Source organism: Ceratotherium simum, chromosome 3 (assembly GCF_057802395.1).
Source record: "Ceratotherium simum simum isolate JZ-2026a chromosome 3, ASM5780239v1, whole genome shotgun sequence".
Lineage (NCBI taxonomy): Eukaryota > Metazoa > Chordata > Mammalia > Perissodactyla > Rhinocerotidae > Ceratotherium > Ceratotherium simum.
In genome coordinates this window covers 61,700,537-61,714,641 of record NC_141902.1, presented here as the reverse complement: position 1 = coordinate 61,714,641, position 14,105 = coordinate 61,700,537, and the positions used below count along the sequence as shown (strand labels likewise).

General features: G+C 53.8%; 1 protein-coding gene across 2 annotated transcripts in view; it reads left to right on the top strand.

Annotated features, from left to right (window-relative positions):
- ITGA11 (integrin subunit alpha 11) overlaps positions 1–11,625 on the top strand; it is a 117,451-nt gene extending 105,826 nt beyond the window's left edge. The window contains exons 23-30 of one of the 2 annotated variants that reach the window (XM_087428597.1): positions 1,171–1,260; positions 2,123–2,213; positions 3,692–3,805; positions 3,999–4,085; positions 5,667–5,777; positions 5,886–5,981; positions 9,408–9,521; positions 10,830–11,625. In XM_087428597.1, the coding sequence (XP_087284723.1) occupies positions 1,171–1,260; positions 2,123–2,213; positions 3,692–3,805; positions 3,999–4,085; positions 5,667–5,777; positions 5,886–5,981; positions 9,408–9,521; positions 10,830–10,865 (739 nt within the window). In that variant the 3' untranslated portion in view covers positions 10,866–11,625. Of the gene's footprint in view, positions 1–1,170; positions 1,261–2,122; positions 2,214–3,691; positions 3,806–3,998; positions 4,086–5,666; positions 5,778–5,885; positions 5,982–9,407; positions 9,522–10,228; positions 10,709–10,829 lie in introns of those variants that run through there. The other variant, XM_087428596.1, reaches the window with a different exon arrangement.
- Positions 11,626–14,105: the final 2,480 nt, after the last annotated feature.

Genomic DNA, 14,105 nt, shown 5'->3' with positions numbered 1-14,105 from the left:
GTCTCTCTGTCTGTCTCCCAGGCTGACACTGTGAACCACCTGGTGTCAGCAGTAAACATGCTAGGGGCAGGAAGGGAGTCAGGCTACTCTGTAGCCTTATACCTCCTCCTGAGAACTTCTCCACACTGAGAAATACATACCACAGGCAAACCCGACACCGACATTCCAACACACACACACGGGTCAGAGGTCACAGTAGGGCGAGGGTTCAACACAGCAGCACGGCTGCAGGCTGGCGTCCTGGCTGTAGTTAACAAATGGTGCATTTTGGTGGACTTCTCACTTGACGTGACACCAGGTTTGTAAGCTATGTTAGTATCTTAGGGCCTCTCTCATGCCCTTCCCTGCTCTTAGAACACTGTCCCATCCTCACAGGATACAAATCCACTTGCAGAGTGTGTCATTGGCCCTGTAGGTGTCTGTGGGTGTCTGTGAATTAGGCACATGCGTGAGGGGGATACTGGGGTGTCTGTGTGTCAGGTATCCCTTTTCAACTAATCATCTATCCTGGGGTAAGGCTTCCAAAGGAAATGAAACAGTTTAGGTAACGAGCAAAAATCGTATATTTTTATGTCTAAAATTATTCGCCCTGTTCGTTCCTGCTCAGATGTAAAGGGAAGCATATTTGACAACACTCCCTCCAAATGTCTCTGAATTTCACTCTCTGGCTTTTCCAAGACAGCAAGGCACCCTCAGCCGAGCTGCGGGAGCTGCCCCCATCCAGCCAGCGCGGGGGGATGGGTCAAGGATAGACAAACCACACTGCTAGGGAGTCCTCCTTGTCTTTGCCTCCCTTGGGCAGAGCGGGCAGCCTTTTCCCTTCGGGCCCACAGCACAGGATTTGCCCATCTGACAGATGAGGATGCTCAGCGAAGAGGGCACGGTCCCCCCAACTGCCATCCAAAGTCTCTCCCTGCCCCACACCAGCCCAGACGTGCTGCGCCTAAAAAGGCAGCAGGAAAGCTTATGTCACCAGTCCCCCGCCCCCCGGAGATGCCTCCGATTCCCTCCCTGGCTGTCCCAGTGCTGGCTGCTCAGCCCTAGACGAGCCAGGATGCTCCTCCTCAGTCTGACTTAGCTCCCTCCTGCTGCAGTGAAGCGGCCCGTGTGCTGGCTGGCCTGGGAGGAGGGAGGGCTGGCTCCCTCCTGACCTGCCTGGCTCTCCCGCAGTGACAGCGATGAGGAGGAGAGCACCAAGCAGGACAACACGGCGCTCCTGCGCTTCCACCTCAAGTACGAGGCTGACGTGCTCTTCACCAGGTGCGCGCGGGGCCCGGGGAGGGGAGGCACGGGGGCGTGAGGCCTAAGATGGGGCGCCCTCTGGAGGGCCCTCATAGGGTCGGAGGTCCCCGGGGCCGGGCGCAGTGCTGAGGGACTATGAGACGGAGCCAAGTGTATCCCTGAGGGGTCAGAGAGTGCAGCCCCGTTGTCCACGGTGGGGAGGTGGTGTCAAAATAGAGGAAGGAGGAGACAGCTGGCCCCCAGGAGCTCCCAGGTGGCTGGAAGGGGAGGGCCAAGGCAGCGGGGGGCATCCACCCAGGTGCAGGCAATAAGTGGGGGCAGGGTCTGTAGAGAACTTTAAAACGGTAATAAAACCTACTAAAACGCCGTCTGCTTTTCTTTACTCCATGCACCAGCAATTCTAAACAGTGTAGGGAGAAAACGCTTCTCCCACAGGGCAGACTGCTCCCCCGCTGTCCACTCCACTTGGTGGGCCGTGGGTCCCCGTGTGTCCTCTGAGAGCTCCCAGGTGGATGGAGAAGTCAGGACACAACAGCAAACACAGCAAGGAAGTTCAGGTCTCCCCCAGCCACCGCTAGAGGCTGGAACGGTGCACAGGGGGAGAGTTCATGCTCAGAGAGGCCAGGGCAGGGATGGCAAACAACTGGCTCTTCTGGCTCACGCCCATCCCCGACACTAGTCAGACGCAGCTAATTGATCTCAGCCATTTAATCCTGCTGAGCCTCAGAATCCTTCCCAACACAGCACTCCCGACGGACACGAGAGGAAACCTATTTTCTGTGGCCTGGGGGAGGCAGGCACATGCCCACCCTCTTTCGTTCATTTACCCATCTGGCCAGCACGATGGAGCTCACAGCGGCCCTGCGCTCTGTCTCTGCAGGAGCAGCAGCCTGAGCTACTACGAGGTCAAGCCCAACAGCTCACTGGAGACATATGAGGGCACCGGGCCTCCCTTCAGCTGCGTCTTCAAGGTAAGGCTGGAGGGAGCCAGGAGGGAGTGAAGGACAGGAGCTGAGGATGCCCCATTTGGGAGGGGAGGAATCTGGAATCATTGCCAGTGCCTGGGGGTCAGCCTCAACCCTGCTGCCCACTCACTGTGTGACTTAAGGCAAGTTACATCCCCTCTCTGGGCCTCTCAGTTCTCATCTGGAAAATTACAGGGCTGGACTGGGAGCATGTATCCATGAAGATTAGGTGTGGCTGAATATAATTTTTAAAATATAAAAAACAGTGGTCTAGGGGCCGGCCCGGTGGTGCAAGTGGGTAAGTGCGCATGCTCTGCTGCAGAGGCCCGGGGTTCACCGGTTCGGATCCCGGCACGCACCGATGCACCCCTTGGCAAGCCATGCTGTGGTGGCATCCCATATAAAGTGGAGGAAGATGGGCACGGATGTTAGCCCAGGGCCAGCCTTCCTCAGCAAAAAAAAAAAAAAAAAAAGAGGAGGATTGGCAGAGGTTAGCAGAGGGCTGATCTTCCTCACAAAAAAAAAAAAAAAACAGTGGTCTAAACACACCAGGGTTTATTCTCTCCCATAAAAGAAGGCCAGAGTTGGCAGCTTCACAGAGTCATTGGGGACTGGGTCTCCTTCTGTCTGTCTGTTCCACCATCCTCTGCATGCAATTATCAGCCTCTCAAGTTCACCTCATAGTCCAAGATGGCTACAGCTCCAGCCATCACATTCTCATTCCAGGCAGCAAGAAGAAGGAAGGGGAGAAGAGCATGCCCCTCTCTACTAAGGAATGAACTCCTTGGCAGTTCCTCACACTTCCACTTACCTCTCATTGTCCAGCACGTTGTGATTTAGCTGTAAGGGAGGCAAGGAAATGCAGTTTTTGTCTCGGTTTCTGTCACTAAAGGAAGGAGAAGGAGAATTAGGAGGCAGGTTAGCAGTCTCTGCCACAGTGGGGCCCGCTGTCTTCCCCACCCCTGAACTGCTGTGTGAGAGCCCCAGGTTATATTCCTGATCTTTCTGATTCCAAGCCCTGCTTGTCATCACTGCTGCTCTGACACCAGATGTGTCACAGCTAGAATGTGAACTATCACACACTATTTATATCCTTTATTAATTAATGATTCTCTCTCATAATAAATTAATTGCTGTCACCATCTCCATCCCCGGCCTCTGCCCAGGGTGGCCGCCAGCACCAGGCTACAAAATCCCCACAGCCAAGAGAGGCTGGAAATGGAAGGGACCCTTGCTCTCCAGCTTCATGGCCCCCGCTGACTTGTCCTCAGCCTCCGGGAGCCCACGCCCCTTCAGCGCTGTCACGCACTTTCATCAGGGCAGCCCCCAGGCCAGGATTTGGCAGAGCTGTAGAGCTTCTACAGCCTATTTCCCAGGCCTGGCTGGGGGGATCGCCACCCCCAGGGGCTGGTTGGTCCCTCTGGACCTCGTCCTCCACCCCCCATCTGCTGCTGTGTGCACTGACACCGCCCCTCCGGCCACAGGTCCAGAACTTGGGCTTGTTCCCCATCCACGGCGTGGTGATGAAGATCACCATTCCTATCGCCACCAGGGGCGGCAACCGCCTGCTGATGCTGAGGGACTTCCGCACTGACCAGGTACCGATGCCCTTGGGAGCTGGCTTAGGGGAGGGGACCAGAAGGAGTGTCCCCAAGTCCTCAGACCTCAGCTCCTTCCCCCAGGCCCAGGGCCAGCTGGGCCCTCTGGGAAGAGGAGGAGAAAAGAGCATCCCTGGGCTGCCGAGTCTGCCGGCGCTGGCTGTGAGGCTGGTTGTGTGTGTCCCTTGTGCAGGTGAACGCGTCCTGTAACATCTGGGGGAACAGCACCGAGTACCGGCAGGCCCCCACAGAGGAAGACTTGAGTCGAGCCCCACAGCTGGTGAGTGTCCCCCACGGCTCTGGGAGTGGGGGAAGCCGAGTGCTGCCCACATGGGGCTCTCTCTCTCCTTATCCAATAGTGGTCACTAAGAGCTCGCTGGGCACCTGTGTGCGCCCAGCCTCAAACCAAAAGGAAACAGAATGAGGAAAAGATACTTCTTGCCCTTAGTGAGCTCACCATCTTGCAGGGGACACAAGAGTGAGTGCGGAAGAAGCCAGAGAACAAGCCGTGATATGTGTCAAGAGAGTGACAGTAGGAGTGGACAACCTGGGCCATAAAGGGACAGGGATAGGGGACTTGCCCCTGAGCCTAAAAGGGCCGGCAGGATAAGCCAAGGGAAGGGGAAGGAGCCATGGGGCCAGAACACACATGGCTTGTCTTGGAGACGTTGACCATGACCCCAAGACACCTGTTAGTCTCCAGGTTTATGTTCTCCGGGCTGCCTCTGTCCCCAGATACCAATTTCTGAGCATGCTTTCACTATTCCTTACCCAGACAAAAATCTTAGCTGTTTTAGTTTTATTTCCCCAAACAAGGGCCTCACACCAAGCATTTTTTGAGTGTAGTGCACTTAAGACTTGGGCTCTGGTGGGGAGGAGGTGGCTGCAAGAGAGCGACACAAATAACTGTCACCTAATACATTCTAATTAGGTGTCTGATGATTTGTTTGGGTTTTCTATTAAGATGGTATCATCTGCAAATAATACTAGTTTTAGCTTTACCATTCAATCCATACAAATTGTTTTTCTCATCTTATTGCTCTGGCTAGGACCCCCAGGGCAATGGTAAATAGAAATGACGACAGTCATGTCTTGATGATTATTTTAAAGGAATTGTTTTTAATTTTTCATTTTTTTTTTTAAAGATTTATTTATTTATTTTCACCCCAAAGCCCCAGTAGATAGTTGTATGTCATAGTTGCACATCCTTCTAGTTGCTGTATGTGGGACGCGGCCTCAGCGTGGCCGGAGAAGCGGTGCGTTGGTGTGCGCCTGGGATCCGAACCCGGGCCGCCAGCATCAGAGAGCACGCACTTAACCACTAAGCCACAGGGCCAGCCCTAATTTTTCATTATTAAATATGATACTTGCCAAAGGTTTTTTATAAACACCCTTTATTCAAACTCAGGAACTTCCCTGGGAGTTTTTATCATAAACAGAAGTTGGATTTCCTAGAATGCTTTTTCTGCATCTGTTGCAATAATCATTTAATTTTTTCCTTTAATCTGTTTGTATGGTGACGACATTTATAGGTTCCGTAACGGTGAACCAAAGTTCTGTTCCTGGCATACACCCTGGCAGGCACAACTTCAAATGGAGCATCAGAAATGCCATCCTTACCTTGCCCTCCAGCCATCCCCTGGCTGCCCCAGCCCATGTGTGCCCCATCCCACCGCTCTCCTTGTCCCCTGTCCTCTGCCCCTCCCCACCAGGAGCAACCCCACTTAGTCAAGCAGTGCACTGAGCCATCTCTCTGGCAGCCCACGCCCCTGCTCACACTCTCAGGTCATCACTAGGCTAGCTGCACCCCCTGCTCCCCCCAAAGCCGGGCTGCTCACCCCAGACCCACCGTCTCTTTCAGAATCACAGCAACTCTGACGTCGTCTCCATCAGCTGCAACATGAGGCTGGCCCCCAACCAGGAAATCAATTTCCATCTGCTGGGGAACCTGTGGTTGAGATCCCTGAAGGTGGTAAGTAGAGTGCCTGGGTGAGGCTGGAAGGAAAAAAGGAAGGAGGTGGGTGCCGGGGAGCCTCCCCCTGGGGAGGGCCAGCTTCTGACGAGGCCTCTGCTCATACAGCTCAAGTACAAGCTGATGAAGATCGCGGTCCATGCAGCCTTGCAGAGGCAGTTCCACAGTCCCTTCATCTTCCGCGAGGAGGATCCCAGCCGCCAGGTGAGCTCCTGGGAGCCCTGCCGACGTGGCCATGGGCCAGGCCAGCTCAGGAAGAGGTTGCCCCTTCCCCTGAGCTTCCCTTCAACCCCTGCCCGTGTGATCCTGCAGCGGAGAGATGGACAGATCTGCCAGTGGTTAGTGCAGCAGCAGAGAGGGAAAAAGCAAGACAAATAGGCCATTAGGGGCAAAAGTGGCGAGGAAGCCAGAAGTAGGCATTTGCCCCAGGGGACCCCACCAGCCATGAGGCTGGGTCTTGGGCAGCCTGGCAGCCTAGAATGGCCATCCCACCCCTCTCCTTCCCATCCATTCCCACCTCAAATCTAATGACATGCACATGACATGTGCTTTAGAAGTCTGGCAGTGAATCTGCGACGACCAACGGGTGTGAGATGCCTTAGTATTGGGACTCTTGTGAATGGGGTAAAACCAGATTGTCGCAGGCCAGACTGGCTTGAATCAGGGTCCAGGAGAGGGATGAGGCTCTGTGGGGTGATCTCCTGGGAAAATGAGAAGCTGGGTCTTGAGGAAAAGTGCAGTCCTCCGGAAAGAGACGGGCGTCTCAGGCATGGGACACTGCTGCCCTCCACTGGCCACGTCCCTGAACCGCGGCCTGGGCTCCAGGGGGCACTCCGGTACCAGACGCCGAGTTAACCCCAGCCCCACCCAGGAGACGCTGGAAAGCAAAATAGGCATGGTCAGAAAGCTAGACCTTAATGACACACACAAATATCCATCACAAACATGATGGCAGTATGCCAGGCAGAGGGGCAGCAGGTACAGAAGCGCAGAAGCAGCACTCGGGGGACCCACCTAGGGAGAGGTTTTATTTGCTCATTCATTCAGCCTTTGTGGGTGCTCCTCCTATGACTCAGACCCCCCAGGGGACACAGAGATGAGTCAGGCAGACAAGAGGACAATAAAGCATGGGTGCGATCTGGGGGTGAGCACAGGTACTGGGGCTGGGGGGCAGTCAGAGCGAGGGATGTCCAGGGAAAGCTTTCTGGAGACAGTCCACCTGAACTGAATCTTAAGAGATATGTTGGAATTTTCCAGGCAACCAAGAGAGAAGAGACGTGGTACAGGCACGCACGCGTACACACACACACACACACACACACACACACACTACCCCTCTCTCCACACTAGTTCGTGTCTTTTAAGTGAATTCTCTTTCTCCTTCCACTCCCACTTCCCCCCCAGACAATCCCTCTTATACTCTCTGGATGCCTCACTTCTCTTTTAGAAATCCAGCTGCCCAAATTTAAGCCCCTGCTGGCCTGGCTCTGTGCTCAGTGCCAGGGTAGGAAGGCAGAGCAACGTCTCAGCCTTCAGGGATGGGAAGAGAACATATAAGGGACCTGCCATTCTTTGAGCCCTAACTACGTGCCAGGCACTATAACAGACACTGTACGTGCCATCTTGCTGCCTGTTCACAGCGCTGTGAGGTACATCACACCAGCTCCATTTTTCAGATATGGAAATTGAGGCTGAGAGAAGGTGGAAGGGGAGTAGTGACTTGCCTCAAGTTGAAGAGTGAGTCGGTGGCCAAGCCAGGACTCTACCGTGCTGTTGCAGGGGTCCATTCATTCAGTCATTCAACACGTGGACTGAGCTCCTCCCCTGTCCCAGGACTGCTCCAGACACCGAGGACAGGGCAGTGGACAAAACAGATAGAGCTCCTGCTCTGCTGGAGCTGACATTCTAGGCAGGAAGACAGCAATAAACATAAATATACACGATGTCAAGAAGTGATAAGGTTGGCCCAAAAAAAGGCAGTTACATAAGGATGGAGACCCGGGGGGTGCTGTTTTATACAGGGACATTGGGAAAAGTCTCTCCAGTAAAGCAACATCAGACAGAGACTATGAGGACTATTTGTTTTCTAATGTAACAAGACCATGTTTAATGAACATCAAAGTTGGTGATACAGGTGAGGGCTGTGGCGCTCAGAGGAAGGGAGGGCAGCTAGGGCTGCAGTAGTGGGGGGGTGAGCAGTGACACCACCTCCCAGCACCTCTCCCCTCACTAGGGACCCCCACTGTCCCCCTCGAAGCCTCTCAGCAGTCCCATAGGGACAGCAGAGCAGGATGGCTGGCCCCATTTTACAATTGGGGAAACTGAGTTCCATACAGGAGTGTCACATGGGGTCTGCAGGGAAAGCCTTACAGGCAGAGGGAACAGCAATGCAAAGGGCGTGTGCTTGGTGTGCTGGAGGCTAGGTGGCTGGAGGGCTGGACTAGAGAGCAAAGGAGAGAGTAGGAGATGAGGTCAGCATGGTAAGCAGGGCCGGAGAGTGTAGGGCCTTGCAGGCCAGGGCAAGGACTCTATTTTTCCCTCTGAATGAGATGGGAAGACATGGGGGGCTCTGAGCAGAAGAGAGAATACATCTGCCTTGTCTGCCTCTGTCTGCCATGCCGAGAACAGACTGCTGGGGGCGAGGCAGAAGCAGGTTACTACAATCTCCAGATGGTGCTGGAGTCCACGTGGGTATCAAAGTCAGTCACTGACACAACATAAGGTTTCCAGCCTGAGCAACAGCAAGGAAGGACAATGCTGCCCTTTGCTTTGATGGGAAAGACGGTGAAGGAACAGGTTTGAGGGTGAGTAGTGGGATCAAGAGTTTGTTTCAGGACCTGTTAGAGATGCCACACTGGCCGAGCAGACAGTTGGATATGAGTCTGGAATTCAGGGGAGTTCAGGTGAAAGGAAGCAACATGGAGGTGGTCAGCGCAGAGCCAGGTGAAGCCCACGACTGAGTGAGTCGCCCACGGCTGCAGGCAGACTTGCAGGACCCTGGGCACCTTTGCCTTCAGGGTCCCTCCCTCCATAAAAAAAATTTTAATTATTATTTTATGGCTGTGTTCATATAAAGACAAATATAATCCAGGCAAGATTATATTTGTTTTTTTCTTCTCATTTTAAAAAAAATTAGGATGTTTTCGTGGGTCCCTAAAAGCACTGTGGGCCCTGGGCACTGTGCCCACGGTGCCTGCTGGGTCGGCGGCCCTGAGCTCAGCAGGGAGTGACTGCAGATGAAGAGGTCCAAGGACGGACCCACCAGACACCCCAACATTTGGAAGTTTGTGAGATGATGAGGAAGCAGCAAAGAAAACAAGAAAGAGGAGCCCACGTGGTCTGAGGAGACTCCAGGGAGAGTGGAGTGGCTTGAGGCCAAAGGCAGAAAGGGTCTCAAAAGAGGAGGTGGGATCATCTGGGTCACTTAACTCAGGTGTCCACCGTGCAGAGGCCGGGAGCTCTGAGGCCTCTGCTGGCTGGGTGCCACCATCCCTCCAGCATCTCCCTGAGGCAGGGGATGCCACTCTCCACTAGGTTCTAGCTGTCTCCTGCCCTCCAGCCCTGCCCCAGGCTGCCACCCAGACCCAGAACAGTAATGCTATTGACCTGGCCCCACCTCTCCCCTTGCAGATCACGTTTGAGATTTCCAAGCAAGAAGACTCCCAGATCCCCATCTGGATCATTGTGGGCAGCACACTGGGGGGCCTCCTGCTGCTGGCCCTGCTGGTCCTGGCACTGTGGAAGGTGAGGGCACCCTGGGGGGCAGGAGCAACATCCCTGCTGGTTGGCCCAGGCCTGGCCTCCCACCTCTAGGCTCTATGGCCAGTCCCATGTTCTCCTCCCCATGGGAGCTGGCACCCACCTGGCCTCCTCCCCAGTTCTTGCCTGCTGCCACAGCGTCCAGCCCTCACCACAGCAGGCAGATTGGCTAGGGCCACCAGAGGGCACTCAACCTATGGCTCTGACCCTCTTGTGGGCTACTTTGAGAACCTGATGAAAGCTAGGGTTCCTCTTATCAGAAAAAAAGCAAGTACACACAACCACAAAATTTCTCCAACTAAGTCAGGCTGTTAACAAACCCCCCAATGCCCTTCTCTGTCTCTGAGCCTCAGGTTAAGAACCCCTGGTCTCAACCTCTCCTGTTACAGATACGGTGAGGGAGGCCCAGAGAGGAGCATTGACTGGGGCAGGGTCACACAGCATGACTTCCTGTCTCCTGCCCTAGGCTCCACCCACCCCATTCCAGAGCCCCCTCCCCAATTTAAGTGGCCCACTGTGGGCCCACAGGGGAGTTGGGCAGGGGGGGTGGGTACACAGCACGAGCTAGGGTATTCAGGGAAGCCTTCTGCAAGAAGATGCCTGAGGACAGTTAGCGGAGGGAGAGCAGGGAGGGGAGACAGGCCTTGTCCACCCTGCCCACCCCTGAGACTTCTGCCTTTGCCTCCCCACAGCTCGGCTTTTTTAAAAATGCCAAGCGCAGGAGGGAGCCCAGCCTGGACCCCCCCCCCAAAGTGCTGGAGTGAGGCTCCCGAGGAGGCTGCAAGTCGATGGGGGCCAGGACCCCAGCCCAGGCGGTGTGCAGGCCCAGGCCCGGGACCCCACCGAGCTGGGGCGGACAGGACGCCAGCTCGCTTTGCACTTGACCTCATCTCCTGAGAGAGGAGCCTGCTCCCTCTGGAAAGGAAGTCAAGCCAGTTTAAGAGGGACTGCCCTACTGGTTGACCAAGACACCTCCAACACAGATCCCTAGGGACTTAAAGGGACACACACACACACACACACACACACACACACACACACGACACACCCCACAGCCTCCCCCAGGCTCTGTGGGGGCATTTGCTGCCCCCACCACTAAGGTGCTAGGAATTCCTAATCATTCCCATCCTCAGAAGAAACCCGGAGAGGAGACTGCAAACTGCAAACCCACTCTGCACACTCCAGGCCTCTAGTTCCAAAAGGACCCAATGGGACAGCGGATCCGAATTCTGCACTGTCCTTCCACCCCCTCACTGCCAATGGCTCCCGAGTCATGCCCACCTCCTTCCCCAGGACAGAAGAGAGGCCCCCGGAGCTCCCCATGACTGAGCCCAAGCCCAAGGGCTTGGTAGTGACAGCTGCCGGCCAGGGGTGAAGACAGACTCTGGGACCTGGGACGTGGAGACTGTGATGGACGGGCAGCGGGGACCCTGCCCCGCGATGGGAGACCGGCCGACTCTCCACCCCAAGCGTTCGCAAGGACCGCGCCCCGCACGCTCCGCCAGGCGCTCGCGGCCCCGCCGCACCCCTCGGCTGCCGGCCCTCCGGCTTTTGTTCTTAGGTACCTCGAGGAGGCGTGTGCATGACGCAGTCCCTGGGGCCTCGCATCCCCTCGTCTTCCTGCTCAGCCTGCCCTGCCCGACGCGCTGGCCTGGCTGCAGGCGGGGCAGCAGGGGTAGGCGCAGGGGGCCGCCCCTCCCTGCATCACCCCCCTCCCTACACACACACAGCCTCCCATCCCTCCTTCCGCCCACCCGTGCACAGGAGAAGGGCTCAGCCGGCGCTGCTTGAGGGGTCCTCTCTGGAACGCACTGAATAAAGCCGGTGCAGGTACCCGCGAGCCTGTGCAACCTCGGTGGCAAACACCTAATCCGCCGGTCTGTGGGACAAGTGGTACCACAGTGACTGAGCCCCGAGGACAAGAGGCACACCTGGTGCCCAGCCGAGTAATTTATGCCTTAACTTTGTTTTGAGGTAGAAATGAAAGGGGGGATACATCAAAGGCATCTGTCCCCCTGTTACATAGAATGACCTTTACTGTCGTAAATATTTGTAAGAATTTTTTTTAAAAATACAGTATTTAAAAACAACCAAGGCGCTGACATCCCGTCTGTGAGCAGAGCATGTCATAACGAGCCACTCTTTTCCCTGAAGGAGAGGAGGTGGGTGAGGGGCTCCCTGCTTCCTCCTTTTCTCTCTAAAGGTTGGGAAGGGACTGGTCCACCATGTGCTCCCTACAACATCCCCTCCACGTGGCTGCCTGGCCTGGGATGGCCATCTCCAGTGATGTGGCACTCCCTCCCTCCCAACACCGCCCACTCCATCTTTGGCCAGTTTGGATGGTTGAAACCCACATGTCACTTAGCTTCTACCCCTTAGTTCCACCTCTCCCTCTCAGGCCTCCCAGACTTCTCCAAGCTAGCATTTCAGTGCTGATCTTCTCACACTCTGACTTCGAGTTTCTTCACCATTACACACAAGCTGCTCTTAAACCAAGTTGTCTCCATTCTATTCTTGTGCCATTGGACTCCCAGGAAGCCAGAAGCAGACTCTTAGAAATTATTTCATCTTGTTGCCCCATGAGGACATTCAGAACCAGAGACATTGAGAGATAGTCCTAGGTTCCACAGCAAAATTAAGACTAATCTCAGGAGTGCTGTCTCAAATTCTAGCCCAGCCTCAGAAGGGCTTAGTGAAAGAGCAGAAGGAATTGATATAAAGTAACTCTCTGGGAATATTTTTGCTCAAATGGTGAAACCAAATCAGAAGGAAACATTTTAAAATCATATTTCGAGTCATTACCCTCATGAATAGAGTAACCTGGCTAAAGGAGAAGCAATGAGCCCACACTCAGAAGCACCTTGTTTGACTTAGCACCAAGTCTTCTGTCAAACACCATCAACTCAGAGAATGCTTTTATGTGAAATCTTACTTTTAGAGATTGGCATTCACATTTTGTAAATTGCCACATGCAACCACACTGCAGGCCAAACAAAATGTGTCTGCAGGTCACATGCAGCACAGAGGTCACCAAATTGCAACCTCTGGACTCTCAGAGGCAGCCTTTACCCCAGGACTCCACAGTTCCCCCACACCCTCCCCCAGTCCTACACCAAGAACAACTAAATGGTCAAAAGGTGGAAAAATGGGAGGCTTGTATCTTCAAGGCCTTCAGCCCTTGCATTGTGTTTCCGTCTTCTTCTCTTTCTCTTATCAGTTCTCCCTTTTTGAATTTATTTGCTCTGGGGTATAAATGTCCAAGACTGGCCTTGAGAGTGCCGGGTAGGGCAAGCAGAGAAGATCCATTTTATAGACAGTAAAGCCTCATGATAGAGCAATGTTTGTCAGGCCTGGCTGCACATTAGAATCACCTGGGAGCTTTAAAAGATACTTAGGCAGGGGCCCCACCTCAGGGACTCAGATTTAACTGGTTGGGAGAGGGGCTAGGACATCATTTTGGTTTCAAAGTTCCCTGGTGACTCTAATGTGAGTTGAGGTCAACAGGCAGGTAATATATGGCTAGAAAACAAACAAGTGGTTAACATGCATAGGTGACCTTCTGTGAGGAGTAACGGGAACTGTGCTGTCATCGTCATGTTGTTCAAGTTCACTCAGCCCCGGCCTGGAGTTTGGCAGACTTTCTCCTTCCAGCAAGTCTCCAGAGTGAGATTCGCTGCAGGAGATGTCGCCCAGTTCTCCAGGATCCTCAGAGTCCCAAGGGGGCTCTTGAAAGAGCTGGGCACATTTGCTGTTGTCTAGGAGGGGAGACTTACAGCAGACTCTGAAGCAGTTTTGGCATTTAATGGCAAGTAGCCCAAAATGCAACCTCAACTCAACATTAAAATTCATACTGTGGTCTAAAGATGGATGTTATTAGCAATATTCTATCTGGTAAAGAATAATTATTTATGATGGAGCTAAGGGCTGAACTGAAGAATGTTAACATGAAGTGTAATCAACTTAAAAATGGTTCAGGGTTTTTGTTTGTTTTTTGGTGAGGAAGATTGTCCCTGAGCTAACATCCGTGTCCATCTGCCTCTACTTTGTATATGGGACGCTGCCACAGCATGGCTTGATGAGCAGCGTGTAGGTCTGCACCCAGGATCTGAACCCACAAACCCCGGGCCTGCACCAGGTTCAGTTTTTTAAAAGCATCACTGGCCCATCCTAGACACTACTCTAAACATGCAGCTTTGACTTCCAGGTGGCCACGTGGTACTTAAGCAAGTCTGCAGTAAACAAGTACACAAGATCTGACTCTTGTAAACCAAATTACCAATAAAAGGTGGTTTTAGAATTTGGTCCACAGATCGTCAAAATTTCTTAAGTTCTAGGCTCACTGTCTAGTAGAGGAGAAAGACCTCCAATAAGGAGTTGTGAAGTGAGATGTGCACGATGTCCTGGGCAGTTGCACTGTGGGTTCTGACATGGTGAGACCCCATGTGGGATGGGGGCAGGCCCTCAGAGAAGATACAGAAACTGAGGGGCAGACCTCAGGTAGATTCAAGAGAGGCCTCAGGCCCTTGTGCACAGTGTTCTGCAAGACATGGACATCAATTACGGTGTCCC